We start from the raw sequence: 14,023 nt of genomic DNA on the forward strand, positions 1-14,023 counted from the left end.
TGACATTGGCGGTGAGCCGGACTCTGCGGTTGGCACCTCACCGAGGAGCCTTGGGTACAGAACCCAGCCACGCCCGGAGGAGTAACGCACGTGGACCCGCATCGCGGCCACGGCCCACGCACCTCGCGGGCGGCTCCCTACTGAGCGTAGCCGTGGTCAACACTTTGGGGACGAATCAGAGCTGGCCGTGGCTGGAAGTGGCCCAGCACGTGACCCCGGCCAGTAGAGGATGGAAGGAGCGGGGAGCCCCAGGGCCCTGCTGACCTCGGCCTGCCCCTCGGTGTCCCCAGGTACCTCCCGGCCCCATCACTCCTGGGTCCTGTCTGAGCACCCTGCTCCGGGCCAGCGCCCTCAGCTGTCCACAGGGAAAGAGCCCAGGGCAAGTTTAGGAGAGGGCGGCCTCCTGCTGCCTGAACGGGCCACGGCCCGAGGCCACCAGACGCAGACGCAGACGCAGACGCAGACGCAGACGCAGATGCAGACGCAGACACACCGGCCTGGCTTGGCATCAGGCTGACTCCCACCAGCTGTGTGGCTTCCACCCCCGTTTCCTTATCTGTAAAGCGGGCACGGGGCCCGCAGCCATCAGTGAGGTGACGGGGGGGTGGGGAGCCGAGGGAGCTCCTCCAGGAAGCCACTGGCAGGTGCCCCAGAAATGACTGTCTCTGCACAGACTCGCCCTCAGAGGCCAGGAGGTCCGTGACGAGAGCAGAATGTCACCCCCACAGGCATGTAGCTTCCAAGCGCGGGGCGGCATTTCTATGTCGGCACTGACCGGCATCGGGGAATGGGCCGGGGGCAAACAGGCGACCTCCCGGCCCGCGTCTGCAAGCTCCCGCCTCGGGGCGCTGCGAGTCCTCGGCAAGTGACTCTGAGCTTGGGACCCCCAAGCATCCCAGCCTCTTCCGGGTGGAAGACTGTGCCCGTTGCACAGAGGCACCAGTCACACTTGCGAGCCAGGTGTCCGTCGTCCGCGAGGTCCAGCCAGTGTGGCCCATCCACACGCGGGGACATCACTCGGCCCGAGGAAGGAGGGACGCTGACTGACACCGTGATGGGCCTGGGGCACGTCGTGCTGGGCGAAATAAGCCGGTCACAAAAGGACAAACCCCGTGCGGTCGGTCCCACTCATCGAGGTCCCCAGTGGAGTCGCATCCCCAGGGGCAGATGGTGGCCGCAGGGGTTGGGGGAGTGGGGGGAGTGTTCAGTGGGGACACGGTTCCAGTCTGGGGCGACAGTCCTGGAGTCCCACAGCGGTGGCTGTCGTATAATGAGAACGCATTCAACGCCGCTAGACTGTGCGCTTAAAAATGGTCAAGATGGCACGTTTTATATGAATTTTACAATTAAAAATGTAAAAAGAATTTTTAAGTGCACCACTATTTGCATTTCCCGAGGACAGACCAAGTCCCTGGGTGGCTGAGACAACGCCCCTCAGGCCCGACCCTCCTCTGCAGATTCGGGGTGGGACCTGGACCCCGAGTTCTGAGTTCTGGGGTTAGGAGAACTGGCTGAAGACAGCTCGGCAGCGCCTCAGGGCTCCGTATCCTAACGTCCACCCCCTAACGCCCCCGCTAATGCCCCCCACGCCTCCCCTAACACCCCCAGCGCCTCCTAATGCCCCTCTGACATCTGCCCCCAATACCCCCACACCTCCCTAACATCCCCTAATGTCCCCCACGCATCCCCTAATACACTCAATGGCCCCCACACCTCCCCTAACCCCCAGTGCCCCCAATGTCTCCCCAACACTCCCAACACCCCCACACCTCCCCTAACGCCCCTGCTAATGCCCCCCATGCCTCCCCTAGCATCCCCACGGCCTCTTAAGTCCCCCTAACATCTGCCCCCCAACGCCCACCCCCTCTCCCGCAGTGCCCTGGACTGGGAGTTTTTCTCGGTGGGAGAAGATTACTTCCTGGTGGTCGCCAACTCCTTCGACGGGAACACCTTCTCGGTGAACAGTGTCATCTACAGGTGAGGAGCTGCGAGGGCCGAGCCCCCACCCGACCCGGGCCGCCTGGGGTGGGCGCACCTTCCCCGCCTGAGGCCGGGAGCAGAGTGAGCCACAGGCCTTTGGCCCAGCGGGTCGCCCGGCATGCCCGATGACATTGCGGGTCGTGCCGCTGGGGTCGGCCACGTGGGCTGGAGCCATGCCAGTGCTCACGACTTCGGAGTCTGGCCAGAGACCTAGCATGCGGACACGGCGCTCTGAGGGTTAGTCATAGCTTCATCCGCTGAACAATCCACCCGGGACTCTGGCAGGTCTGTCCAGTTATCGTCCGCCCTTCAGGAGAAGCACACGTGTCCTTCCCAGGCATGGCGGCATTTTCGGGTGTCGTAAGCACCATGCCTGCGGTTTTCCATTTCAATTTCCTGCTGCTTATTGTGACAGTTAATTTTTGTGTCTGGCCACTGACCAGATTACTCGGTCAGTTCCGATAGGTTCCTGAAGCGGAGCCTTGTGGGAATTCTAGGAGCATGGCCGCCTCTGCGGGTAAAAGCAACTTTGCCTCTTCCGACGTTTTTACTGTTCACCTAGTTTTCTTAATCAGGCGATCCCAGAACAGTTCTAGAACAATCTCGGATCGTTTCCCTGTCTTGCCGACTCGATGGGATTTGACGCGAGCCGGCTGAGCATCACGTGGTTTGACGGGACGTGAGTGGTCGTGTCCCGTCTGTGGGGTCTGTTTGGAGCCCTCGTCTGCGGGTGTGGTGGCGTCTGGGGGGCTCCCTCACATTCCTGGGGCTGGTGCCACCTGGTGCGGTGCAGTTCCTTAGCGTTCCTCCGGCCGCCATCGTTCACGGCCGAGCTGATGCTTTCGCATCTTTAATAGGAAATGAAGTTGTTCCGTGGTTTTCTTTCGGGCTTTTCCTCCCGTTCAGTTTGAAATGAAGCCCAATTTAACAGACCGCCCTGCTGTGTCCCACGGAGGCCTGGCGGCTGCCCCAGGCACGCCGGGCTGGGCGGGGCCCTGGGGGTGGGCGGGGCCCTGGGGGTGGGCGGGGCCAACCTCGGGACTCGGCTTCCCTCTGCTCCGAGCCCCGCTCTCTGATGACGACTGGGCAGCGTGTGCGGCCGGGGACGTGTGGCCTCTGCACGCAGCGCCCGCGGGAGGCGGCTTCCCCCATCCTGCACAGCCTGGCACGGGCCGTCCCCGCGTCCCCGCGTCCCCGCCCCCGCGCCTGAGGCTGCCTGTCTCCCCGCAGGTGGCAGGGGTACGAAGGCTTCGTGGCGGTGCACCGCCTCCCCACCTTCGGCTGCCGGGACTGGGAGACCTTCCGCACGGCCGCCGGCTCCTACCTCATCTACTCCAGCGCCAAGGAGCCGCTGTCCCGGGTGCTGAGGCTCAGGACGGGCTGACGTCCAGCCCCGGGGACAGCGCCGGCCTCGTCGCACTCAGAGCCCCGCCCGAGGAGCCCTGGGAACCCTGGCAGACGAGCCCGCCGCTGGCCCTGGCCCTTGTCCAGTCGGGGACGTTTGTCATCTCTCCATCCCGGTGGCTGTCGCGGCCAGACTCACGTGGCCTGTGGGCAGTCAGGCGGAACCCAGAGCCACGCGGCACGTCTGGGCATCCTGCAGAGATCTCGCCTTATGGGAAAAGTTCATACAATTTTTTTACCTCAAAAGCAGCAGGGCCTTGTCACCTTTTCTGGGGTGGCGCCTCATGGCCTGGCCACTCTGTCGCCAAGCCCAGGCAGGGAGCAGGCTCGATGCTGTCCTACTGATTTCACACCAGCTATTTATTGTATTGTTTATGCTGAAATATATTTATGACGCCCTTGGCACAGAGCACGCTGCATCTGCGTGGTCGGTGGGGCCTCGACTCTCTGTGGGCGCGTCCTGGGCCTGGCTCTGCCACCGCAGCAGGCCTCACTCTCGGGTCCCGCGTCACCAGCACGGACAGAGGACACCTCTCCTCTGCAGGGGACACCTTCCCGTGGCCTGTTGGCCCGTGGATACAGTGCGGATTGGTCACGGGGGGAATCTCAAGCGGCGTACGGCATGCGGCCCGTCTCCAGCGGCTGCACCTGTGGCAGACCCCGCGTTCGGTGGGGCCCTGGTGCCTCTGCGCCCAGGCGCTGCAGTGGGCGGGTGTGCAGGACAGACCTGGACCTTGCCTCGGGTCCAGTGATCGCTCTGCTCCTCTCTGTCCAGTGTCTCTGACCCTACACCAGGTGGGGCCCTCCTGCCTCCCTGGGTGGCTGCTGGGGGGCACATGACGCACCCTGGGAGCCTGGATGGGGGGATACCAGCCCCACCGGGGGGCCTCCAACGGGGAGGGGTGACCCACGCTGGAGGCTTTGCTGGGGAGGCCCGTGGGGTCCACGTACGGCCAGACCACGGGTGGCAGCGAGGCGAGGCCAACTCTGTTGTCCACCCTGCCTGGCCATGTGGGCACACTGCGGGGGGCAACCACACAGCCGGGGCACAGTGGCAGCTGTGGCCAGCCTGCACCCTGCTCCCCGTGGTCAGGTCCATGGCAGGAAGCGGACGTACACTGAGCCCACGGCTCCCCGGTCTGGCCAGAGTTGGGGTTTCCAGACTGGAACTGGGACCCTCTTCATTTCCAAAAGACAAGATCTTTCTAGAGCCTCCTTAAGACCAGTAAGTGGGCGTGTGCCTCAGGGAGGGCTGGGGCTGACCCCAGGGAGAACAGCAAAGGGCCGGTGGCAGGGCGGTCTGGGGCCAGGCCAGGGACCTGTGAGAGAGCGTTCCCCGGGGTGATCCCACACATGTGGACCCCCTTCCATATATATACTCAGTATTTTGTAGAAAGAGGTGTGCCCCTCACTCCAAGTCAGGCCCTGCTGGACCCCCGCATCCCTGCCATCACTGTCCCCAAGGCCTGGCCATGTCCCTGCCCTGGGCAGCCGGGGGCCCCATCGTGTCTGGGCCTAGCAGCTTAAGGTGACGGTCCTGGCTTCGCTGACACAGGGAGGGTGGGCTGAGGGTACCAGGTAAAGTGCAGCGTTGCTGATAAACTCAGGTCGCAGAGAGAGCAACATGGAACGCTTTTAAACTGTATGAGTGAATAAGTACATGTCCCAACTGTCACCTGTGGGCCCCTAGAGGACTGCCTATTATTTACCTGGGATTCTCATCCGGAGGGCGTCCTGTATCTGGATTGGCTCAATCTGCCCACCCTCCCTGAGAGGGTAGTGGGGGACAAGCCACAGCTCTGGGGGTCTGCTGGGGGGTTATGGCTTTAACTGGGATTCGAGGCAGGGCCTCGGCAGCCCACGAGAAGGGGACAAAAGGTGGATCACAGCCTGGTGGCCTGCAGTGTTGGCGGGGGCAGTGGCCTGTCATCTCGGGGCTCGTCCCACAGGAGGGCCCCAGAGGCGGGGTGCCCACCCAGAACGGGGAGGCCGCATGGGCCGGGAGCATGGCAGGGGCGTCCAAGACCCCAGCCTCCACGCCTGGGATGTGAATTCACAGGTCTGCTTTGCTTGGGGGGCGTGTTTGGGCAAAGTGGACACTGAAATCGGTGGGCTCGGGGAGCAGATGGCCCCGCGCCCGCTGTGTGGGGCTTTGCCCGCGAGGAGGAGGCCTGACAGACGCCCGCGGCCTGGGGCTGCACCCTCGGCCCCCTGCGGGCTCCGCGTCGCCTGAGCCAAGTCCTCGTGAGATGTCTCTCTGCACTAGTTGGTGGCACCGTTCCCTGGACAGTACCAGGCTCAGACGGGCAGGCACGCAGGAGGGGCGAACTGGGCCCCCCAAGCACCCCACCCTACGCTGCTTCTCTCTCCCTGGGGTGACCTGGATGTCTACCGGCTTTCCCTTTGCCCCAAGGGCGTCACTGAGGGGTCCGGCTTGCCACGAGGAAAGGGGTCCGGTGCCCAGGGAGGAAGGAGGTGGACGACTCAGACACGGTGGCACGCACAGCCCCCGTCCCTGCCCACGACCTCAGTGGCCAAAGGCACAGTGTCCAACTGCTGTCCTACTGAGTGGGGACAGAAACTGGAAACGGAGAGTCGTTTAAATGATGAACGCTAACGAGAGGGCGACAATGCAGAGAACGCGAAAATATTTACGTCTCCTCGAGCCAGCCCTTCTGGTTTTCGTCCTGCTGATAAACATTCACGAGGAGGCACGAGGTTGCGTGTGAATTTGCGTCCGGCGTGACGTGGCACATTCTTGGCATTTTGACAAGCGTGTTGCGCTTCCTTGTGGCAACCTTCCGACTCCGCTGAGCCCGTCGCCCCTCTGGGTCCACGGACATTCCTTTCGACAGTCTCTGCTGTGACAGATGACGATTAAGAACAACTTTGTGTGAGCCGCACTTTGCTTTGGGGTCAGTGCTGCGAGGCCGTGGTTTCCTGCAGGAACGCGGAGCACAGCGGGCTGGGCCTCTGCTCCTGGCCCCCGAGCAAAGCCAGGGACGGCCGGACGTGCGGGTTCCCGTCAGTCCCACCCACGCGAGGCGCCCCGCTCAGGAATGGGGGGGACTGCTGACACCATTGTCTTGTCTCACTGTGATCATCGCTCCTGGAGCCAGGCTGCTGGGCCTTTCCCGTGGGCACCCGTAACCTCACCGACTCGGCCTGCCACACACACACGCACGCGCGCACACAAACCACAATGCACATGCGTACACACACAAACCACACACATCCAAACACATTCACATCCCACACGTGTACACACACATGCACATCCCATGCATGCACACACATACACATATGCACACGCATGCACACAATGCCTTGGTAACTAACAAGGTGATCCACAGAGCATCTCAAAGAACACGCAAAAGTACTTTGAAAAAATGAGGGAAAGTTTGGCCTCCAGGTTAAATTATACTAAAATTAAACAATTCAACCATGGTATCGGCATAATTTGGAATACTTAAAAGTTACAGATGTTAAAATTCAAGATTCTAGAACAGTATTTATTTTTTTGGAGAGACACTTTCTAAAGGTAAAAACTATGGAAATAAATGAAAGGCGAGAAAATAAAAAGGAAAGATATAGAGGAAAAATACATAGATGAGAGATAAATAGATGATATATAATAGGTAGATGGATGGATAGATAGATAGATGATGGATGGATGGATGGACGGACGGATAGATGACAGATGGATGGATGGATGGATAGATGATAGATAGATGGATGGATAGATGGATAGATAGATAGATAGATAGATAGATAGATAGATAGATAGATGGTAGATGGAAAGAGAGTGAGAAGCCGTCTAATACATAACGCCGTTGTCCTCCATCAGCGAACGAGGGTGGAATGCCAGCTCCATCCGACACCGCTCCTGACGCCCCCCGGGCTGGACTCGAGCGCTCAGGAGGTCCGAGGTGCTCCCACAAGCCACTGCGAGCCCCAGGCCACACAGGACTGAGCCCGGAAGGCGCGAGCACACACTTACAGCAGAAGAAGGCCCAGCCCTGGAAAACAGACTTAAATTCTGACGCGTTACACCCACAAGTCACAAGGGAACGTGACGACAGAGGTGACCCCGGCCCGGGTCGAGGACAAAGGTTTGGTGTCTGTCTGAGCACTTGCTCCGGAGACTCCTGCAGTGACGAGGGAGACTGCAGAGCACCGGGTCCCTGGCCGGCCACTGGGTCTCGCTGGCCACACTCAGGGCCACTCTGTGGTCTATGCCACCGACCCAGGGTGGTGACCCGCAGAGAGACAGGCGGACATGGCCCAGCTGGCCATGGCCGACGTCCAGGAGCGGGCGTGGGGTGGGTGGCAGCTGGGTGCGAGACAGCGGGGGTACAGAGGGCTCCATGGGTCAGGACAGCGGGTGGCCGCCAAGGGGCCACCAGCAGCCCACTGGTGTGGCTGAAGGCGGTCTGGTGGGCCTGCCAGGGGGCACCTCAGAGACCTGTGTGGGGCCCGTCACCGCGGAGCCTGCGTCCTGCTGGTCGGCCAGCCGCAGCACCCACCTGCTCCGCACAGCACATGTCACATGAGCGGACCAGGCTGCGGCTGGACGCGTGGTCTCAGCTGTCACTGGAAATGGGCGAGGCTGTTGCCCCTGTGGACTGGGACGTGTGGGGCGGCGAGTCTCTCCCGGGCTCCTGGTCTGGGCAGTGGCCCTCTGTGCATGCGGCACGCTGTCCTCCCCCAGTGAAGGCAGGCCCGGGGCCAGGGTGGGGTGGGCGCCCCGAACCTGCCCGGCGTTTCTCTGGTGTGCCATGGCCATGCTGGCACGTGCCTCCCCGGTCCCTGGTGCAGCTTCTGGGCACGGGATCAGATCGGACGCGTGACCCCGCGTTTGCGTCCCATTTCAAGTCACTCGGGACTTCCCAAGCTCAAACCGGCCTCCACGGCTAACCCTTCCTGAGGTGCTGCTCGATGACGGTTCGGCCTTCGACTCACAGTAATTTATCTCCCTTTGCCCCCCACCCCCACCCCAAATATTTAAAATACAAACACTGACACAAAGAGAGGAACAAACAGAACGGGAAAGGCGAGTCGGGTAGAGGTGACAGCTACCCTGACCGCAAAGTAACACGGGTAAGAAAATCTCAATGAGCTCTGAGGCTCCTGGCAGCAAAGGTGAAAAGGGAGTGAGGCGGGAGGAGGAGAGAAGGAGACGGGCGGGGGGGACCGGTCTGTTGCTGGAGAAGGCTGGCCGACTGGCCTTGGAGCATCAGACATCCGTCCTCCAGCCCCAGAGAAGGAGCTGCTGTAGGTGTCCGTGAGTAGAAAAGCAAGGCACAGTGGCGACCAGAGGTGACAGGCCTCCCCACGAGCCATGCACTGGTGGACGGCAGGAGGCGGCCAGGGTGGAGCTCGTCTGCCCGCCGACACTGCCCCCCAGCCCCCCGACACCGCCCCCCCAGCCCCGCAGCCGCTCCGGACCCTCGGCGGGAGTCTCCCCGTGGGGTTTGGGTTTGGGGTTGGAGACCTTTTCCCCTCACTGGACTCAAACTGGGGCATGAGACTCTTCTGGAACATTCTAAGAATAAACACAGCTGCTCGAAGGCTAGTTTGAGCGACACCTCTCACTCGCTTCCCTCTAGAACACGCGGGTCCCCCCCACTCTGCTCCAGAAAGAGGGCTGTGCGCGGGCTCGGCAGGTGCTGGGTCGGGGACGGGCGGGGACCCAGGGTGGCGTCGCCCGCGCCTTCCACAGACGAAGCTGCGCCCCAGACCTCGGGGACCCCCACGGTCACGGGCACAAGCCCTCCGCTCTCCGGGTGCATTCCCATCCGCGGTGCACACAGAGTGGGGGACACGGGACTTCGTGAGCGGGGTCTGGTTGTAAGTCCCGGCGGGAGCGCCTCCCGGCGGTGACGTCGTGGCGTCAGTGCGTTTCTCTGGGCTTAGGTTCCTTCCCCCGTCGACGGGTCTGATGGCGAAACTGCCCGACGAATGTGATCTGGGACAGTGCGGTCGGAGCGAGCACCGCACGGGGCAGCTGTGACTACCAGCTTGCCGGGGGAATGCCAACGCCACGGGCCGGCCGCCGCCCGCCGCGAGCACTAGGGTGCAGGGCTCAGGGGCTCCCTGGACACGGGGGTGCTGGGCAGGGACTTGAGGTACTCCAGGTGTCTCCTGGCATCTTCCTGGTTCTGGCGCACATAGTACACGACGTAGGCGACCACCATGGCGAACCAGCCGAACATGGTGACCAGCATGGCCACGTCGGTGGTCTTGTGGTGGGTGCTGCAGAAGCTGACGCCGGCGTCAAGCGCCTGGAGCAGCGGCTTCCCCACGTACGCCTCCTGCTCCGAGGTGTGGCAGGCGAGCTCGTGCACCGAGTCGGGATCCAGCTTCAGCTCCCACAGGGCCTCCTGCAGGGCACACTCGCAGTGCAGAGGGTTGTGGGCCAGGCGGATCTTGGCGCTGAGCTTGCCCAAGGCATCTTTCGGGACCCTGCGGATGCGATTGTAAGACAGGTCCAGCAGCCGCAGGCCGCCGGCCAGGCCCGAGAAGGCGGCGGGGCCCATGGTCTCGATGGCGTTCTGAGACAGGTCCAGCTCTCGCAGCTGGCTCAGGTGCTGGAAGGCTCCGTTGGGGACGCGGGCAATTCTGTTGGCGTCAAGTTTCAGGAGCACAGCGTTGGCCGGGATGTCCCCGGGGATCTCCTGCAGGCCCCTGGCGCTGCAGTGGACGGCCACGGCCCCCGCGTGCTCAGGACACTGGCAGCTCTGTGGGCAGCAGGCACCCAAGCGCAGGCAGAACAGGAGGAGGAGGCAAGGCCCTCCGGGGGGCACCGGCAGGGCTGGGGGGCTCTGTTTGCCCATGGGGCGCATCCTGACTTCTCTCGGGGTGCTGGTGCGTCCTCTGGCTGGGTGCCGTGGTCTAGCCCTTCCCCGCACCCTCCGCTGAGCAAGTGGCCATCCGACACGGGCATAAACTCGTTCCCCGAGTGCCAGGACAACGATGTTCTTTGTCAGTTCTGTAAAGAGGGGAGCAGGTGGCATTGTCCTCGGGGGTCCCACTGGGACCCAGGACACACTCTGACTTTGGGGAAATGTCACAGGCAAACTAAAGCCTCTGTAACTTATTTCTGGGGACTCTCAGTGCCACCAGTAGAGAAAGGACAGGTGGTGCTGACTGCTGGCTTGCGGCAGGCACCTATCAAAATGGTCGGACAACCCTGCCACTCGCCCTGGACACACCCACCACACACCTAGGGGACCAGGGGCCTGGACAGCACGGCGGGGTAGGGGGGAGGGGGGACCCTGAGGGCAGACTGGGGTCCACCCTCTCCAGGACCTCAACGCTGACTGAAAGGCCACTAGGAACCAGCGGAGCGCTCATCACGCCCCGCCAGGCTGCTGTAGGAAGCTCAGCACTTTGCTAAATTTGACAACCCGTTAAAAATTATAATCAATACGGCTTCTCTCTGCTCGCCCCAATACGAACAGCGACCCGGCCCCGGCACCGGAGTCGGCGCCTTTTATTTCAATTACGCTTGAAAAGGAAGGAAAAAGAGAAAAGCCAAGCCCCGGGCGCGCGCTGCGCTGGGGCGCGGAGTGGCGGGGCCGCGCGGGGCCTGGGCGGGTAGGGCTTGGATTCCGGGGCCCCGAACCCCCAGACCCGAGGGAGGGGATGGACGGGGGAGGGGTGCTCACAGCCCCGGGAGGGGCGGGGTTTTTACCTGCGCGTCCGTGTCCGGGGGCTGCTCTGCGCGAGGCTCTCGGCCGCTCGCAGCCCGTCCTGGCGCCACACCCAGGCGCGGCGGCGACCCCGGAGCCCGCGCCCAGGTCCGCGGCGGAGACACACACGCGGCTCGGCCAGCGCTCAGCGCTAGGCGGGCGGGGCCTGGGCGGGGCAGGGTCGGGACGACGTGTGGCCTCGGATCGCGGGGAGGGGCGGGAGTGGGCGTGGCCTTGCAAAGGCGGGGCTGGGCTAGGGGTGGGGCTTTTAGAGGAGGTCTGTGGCGGGGACTGTGGGCGGAGCCCGCGGGCTAGTCGGGGCTGTGAGGGGTGCATATCCCCGCTTCTGCTCGGGTTCAGCCCCGCCCCGCGCGTGGAAGCTAATCCCCTCCTGGCGCTGGCACCCGGATGCGTGGGGCCTGGCGACCTTCGGGTCAGCGCAGAGCCCTTGCCATCCCTCGCAGCCCCGATGCCAGTGGTCCCCAAAGCTGGTTAGTGGGGTTAGCTCCCTCCTGCCCCGGGAGCCTCTGTGTCTTGGGGTCCGTGCATGTAAGCCCCAGGAGGGTAGGGAATATGGGGGTGGGGGCGTTTAAGTTGCGCCTGAGCCCTCCTAAGGTTCTTAAAAACAGTTTTATTGTGGTGTAATTAATATACAATAAACCACATTTAAATTTGATCCGTTTTGACATTTGTATACACGGTGAAACCATCATCACCATCAACACAGTAAATATCCCAGTTGCCCCCTTGGTACTTTCTCCCCGCTGTCCCATCCCCAACACCAGGTAGCGCGGATCTGCGGTCGCTGTAGATCAGTTTGCATTTCTTATAATCGCTGTAAACGGGATCGCAGGTGTGTACTCCTTTGTCCAGCTTCTTTTACTCATCATAGTCTCTTGGAGTCCACCCGCGGGTCCTGCTTTGTTTATCTTGTCATTCCTTTCAGTGCTGAGTATCCATTCATCGTATGAACGTTCCACAGTGTGCTGTCCATTAGCTAGTTCCCGGCGTTCGGGCTGTTTCCAGTCTAGCACAAATAAAGAGAAACGAACATCGAGTGCAACCTTTGCTTGGGCAAACATCCTCAGTTCCCTTAGGTAAACACCCAGGAACAGAATGGCTGGCTCACATGGAAGCTGTGTGTTTGACTTCAAAGAAACTGACAAAGCAATTATACAACTTTACATTCCTGCCAGCCATGTGTGCTCACATCCTCACCAGCTCTTGGCAAGGTCAGGCTTTTTCATTTTAGACATTCTAATAGGCGTTTAGTGGTGTAGCTCACTGTGGTGTTAATTTGTGCTTCCCCAGTGACCAGCGATGGTGGAGCATCTTTTCATCTGTTTATTTGCCATTTATCTTCTTTAGGGAAGTGCTCTGTTCAAATCTTTTACCCATTTTTGAGTTGTTTTCTTATTGTTGAGTTTTGAGAGTTCTTTGTGTATTCTGGATACAAGTCTTTTATCAGATACGTGATTTGTAAATATTTTCCCTGAGTCTATGTATTCCTTTCTTTCTCTTAAAAGTTTTTCGAAGAGCAAAGTTTTGAATTTTGAAGTCTGATTTATCAATTTTTTCTTTTTATGGATCATGCTCTTTTTTGATGTCATATGTAAGAAATATTTGCCTAACTCAAAGTCACAAGGATTTTATACCTTAGGTTTTGCGTTTGGGTCTGTTATCCCTCTAGAGTTAGTTTTGGTATATGATGTGAGATATGATTCCAAGTTTATTTTTCGTGCATGTGGATATCCAGTGTTCCAGGACAGTTTGTTGAAAAACACTTCTCTTTCTCTACTGAATTATCTTTGTACATTTGTTGAAAATGAGCGATCCATATGTGTATGAGTCTATTTCTGTACTCTTTACGTTCGATTGGTCTATTTGCCTATTTTTATGCAAATATTCCAAGCTGTCTTCATTACTAGAGTTTTATAATAATTCCTGAAATCAGGTAGTATAAATTTTCCAACTTTGTTCTTTCATAAAGTTTTTTTGGTCATCAAAGATACTTTGCATTTCCTCATTAATTTTAAAATCAGTTTACTAACTTCTACAAACAACAACAACAACAACAACTTAGTGGGATTTTGTTTGAGATTGCGTTGAATCTGTAGATCATTTTGAGAGAATTTACATCTTGATGATGCTAAATCTTCCAATCCATGAATATGGTATATCTTCTCATTTATTTAGAGCTTCTCTAATTTCTTTCGTCTATGTTTTTGTAGTTTCTGGTTTACAGAACTGGCACATCTGTTGTCAGATTTATCTCTGACGTTTTGTTATTGTAAGTCACATTTTGTTTCCATTTTTATTTTTCAATTGCTAACATAGAAACAAAATTGATTTTCGTAGTCTGATATTAGCTTTGCTAAACTCTCTTATTAGTTCTATTAAGTTTTTAATAGATACCTTAAGATTCTCCACATATACAGTAATGTTATCTGTAAGTAAAGAGTATGGCTTCTTCTTTTCGAGTCTGGATGTGACTTCATTTTCACGCCTAGTTGCCCTGGCTAAAGACTCTAAGTTAATTCTGAATGGGAGGCATGAGAGCAGACATCCTCGTTCCTGGCCTTGGGGGGAGCATGCAGCCTTTCGCTGCTGAGGACAATGTTGGCCGAGGTTGTCCTCAGGTGTCCTTGTCAGTGTGAGTAAGTTCCCTTCTATTACTACTTTCTACCAGGAATGGATGTTGGATTTTGTGGAACGTTTTTCTGCATCTAGTGACAATCTTTTCTGTTTAAGTCTCTTACTATGGATTATAATCATTGATTTCCAAGTGTTAAGTCAACTTTGTGTCTTTGGGCTAAATCCCACTCGGCCACGGTATATTATCATTTTTACATGTTGTTGAATTATTTAGTAGAGATGGTGCTTCTGAGGTCATTTTTTTTTCCTTGATCGAATGTTGATAGCTTGTGTCTCTTAAAGAATTGTCA

The 14,023-nt window shown here is 58.6% G+C and overlaps 2 protein-coding genes across 2 annotated transcripts in view; one reads left to right on the plus strand and one right to left on the minus strand.

Moving 5' to 3' along the window:
* TSPEAR (thrombospondin type laminin G domain and EAR repeats) overlaps positions 1 to 3,794 on the plus strand; it is a 48,693-nt gene extending 44,899 nt beyond the window's left edge. The window contains exons 11-12 of the mRNA XM_023521131.1: positions 1,876 to 1,977; positions 3,211 to 3,794. Coding sequence (XP_023376899.1) covers positions 1,876 to 1,977; positions 3,211 to 3,364 — 256 coding nt within the window. The 3' untranslated portion in view covers positions 3,365 to 3,794. The remainder of the gene's footprint in view (positions 1 to 1,875; positions 1,978 to 3,210) is intronic.
* A 4,439-nt stretch (positions 3,795 to 8,233) lies between these two features.
* Positions 8,234 to 11,225, minus strand: LRRC3 (leucine rich repeat containing 3). Its single transcript, XM_011376360.2, has 2 exons — positions 11,081 to 11,225; positions 8,234 to 10,375 (listed from the first exon to the last, which is right to left on the minus strand). The coding sequence occupies exon 2, from the start codon at positions 10,227 to 10,229 to the stop codon at positions 9,456 to 9,458; it is 774 nt and encodes a 257-aa protein (XP_011374662.1). The 5' UTR covers positions 10,230 to 10,375; positions 11,081 to 11,225; the 3' UTR covers positions 8,234 to 9,455.
* Between the last annotated feature and the right edge of the window lie 2,798 nt (positions 11,226 to 14,023).

Source organism: Pteropus vampyrus, unplaced genomic scaffold (genome assembly GCF_000151845.1).
Source record: "Pteropus vampyrus isolate Shadow unplaced genomic scaffold, Pvam_2.0 Scaffold296, whole genome shotgun sequence".
NCBI classification, from domain to species: domain Eukaryota; kingdom Metazoa; phylum Chordata; class Mammalia; order Chiroptera; family Pteropodidae; genus Pteropus; species Pteropus vampyrus.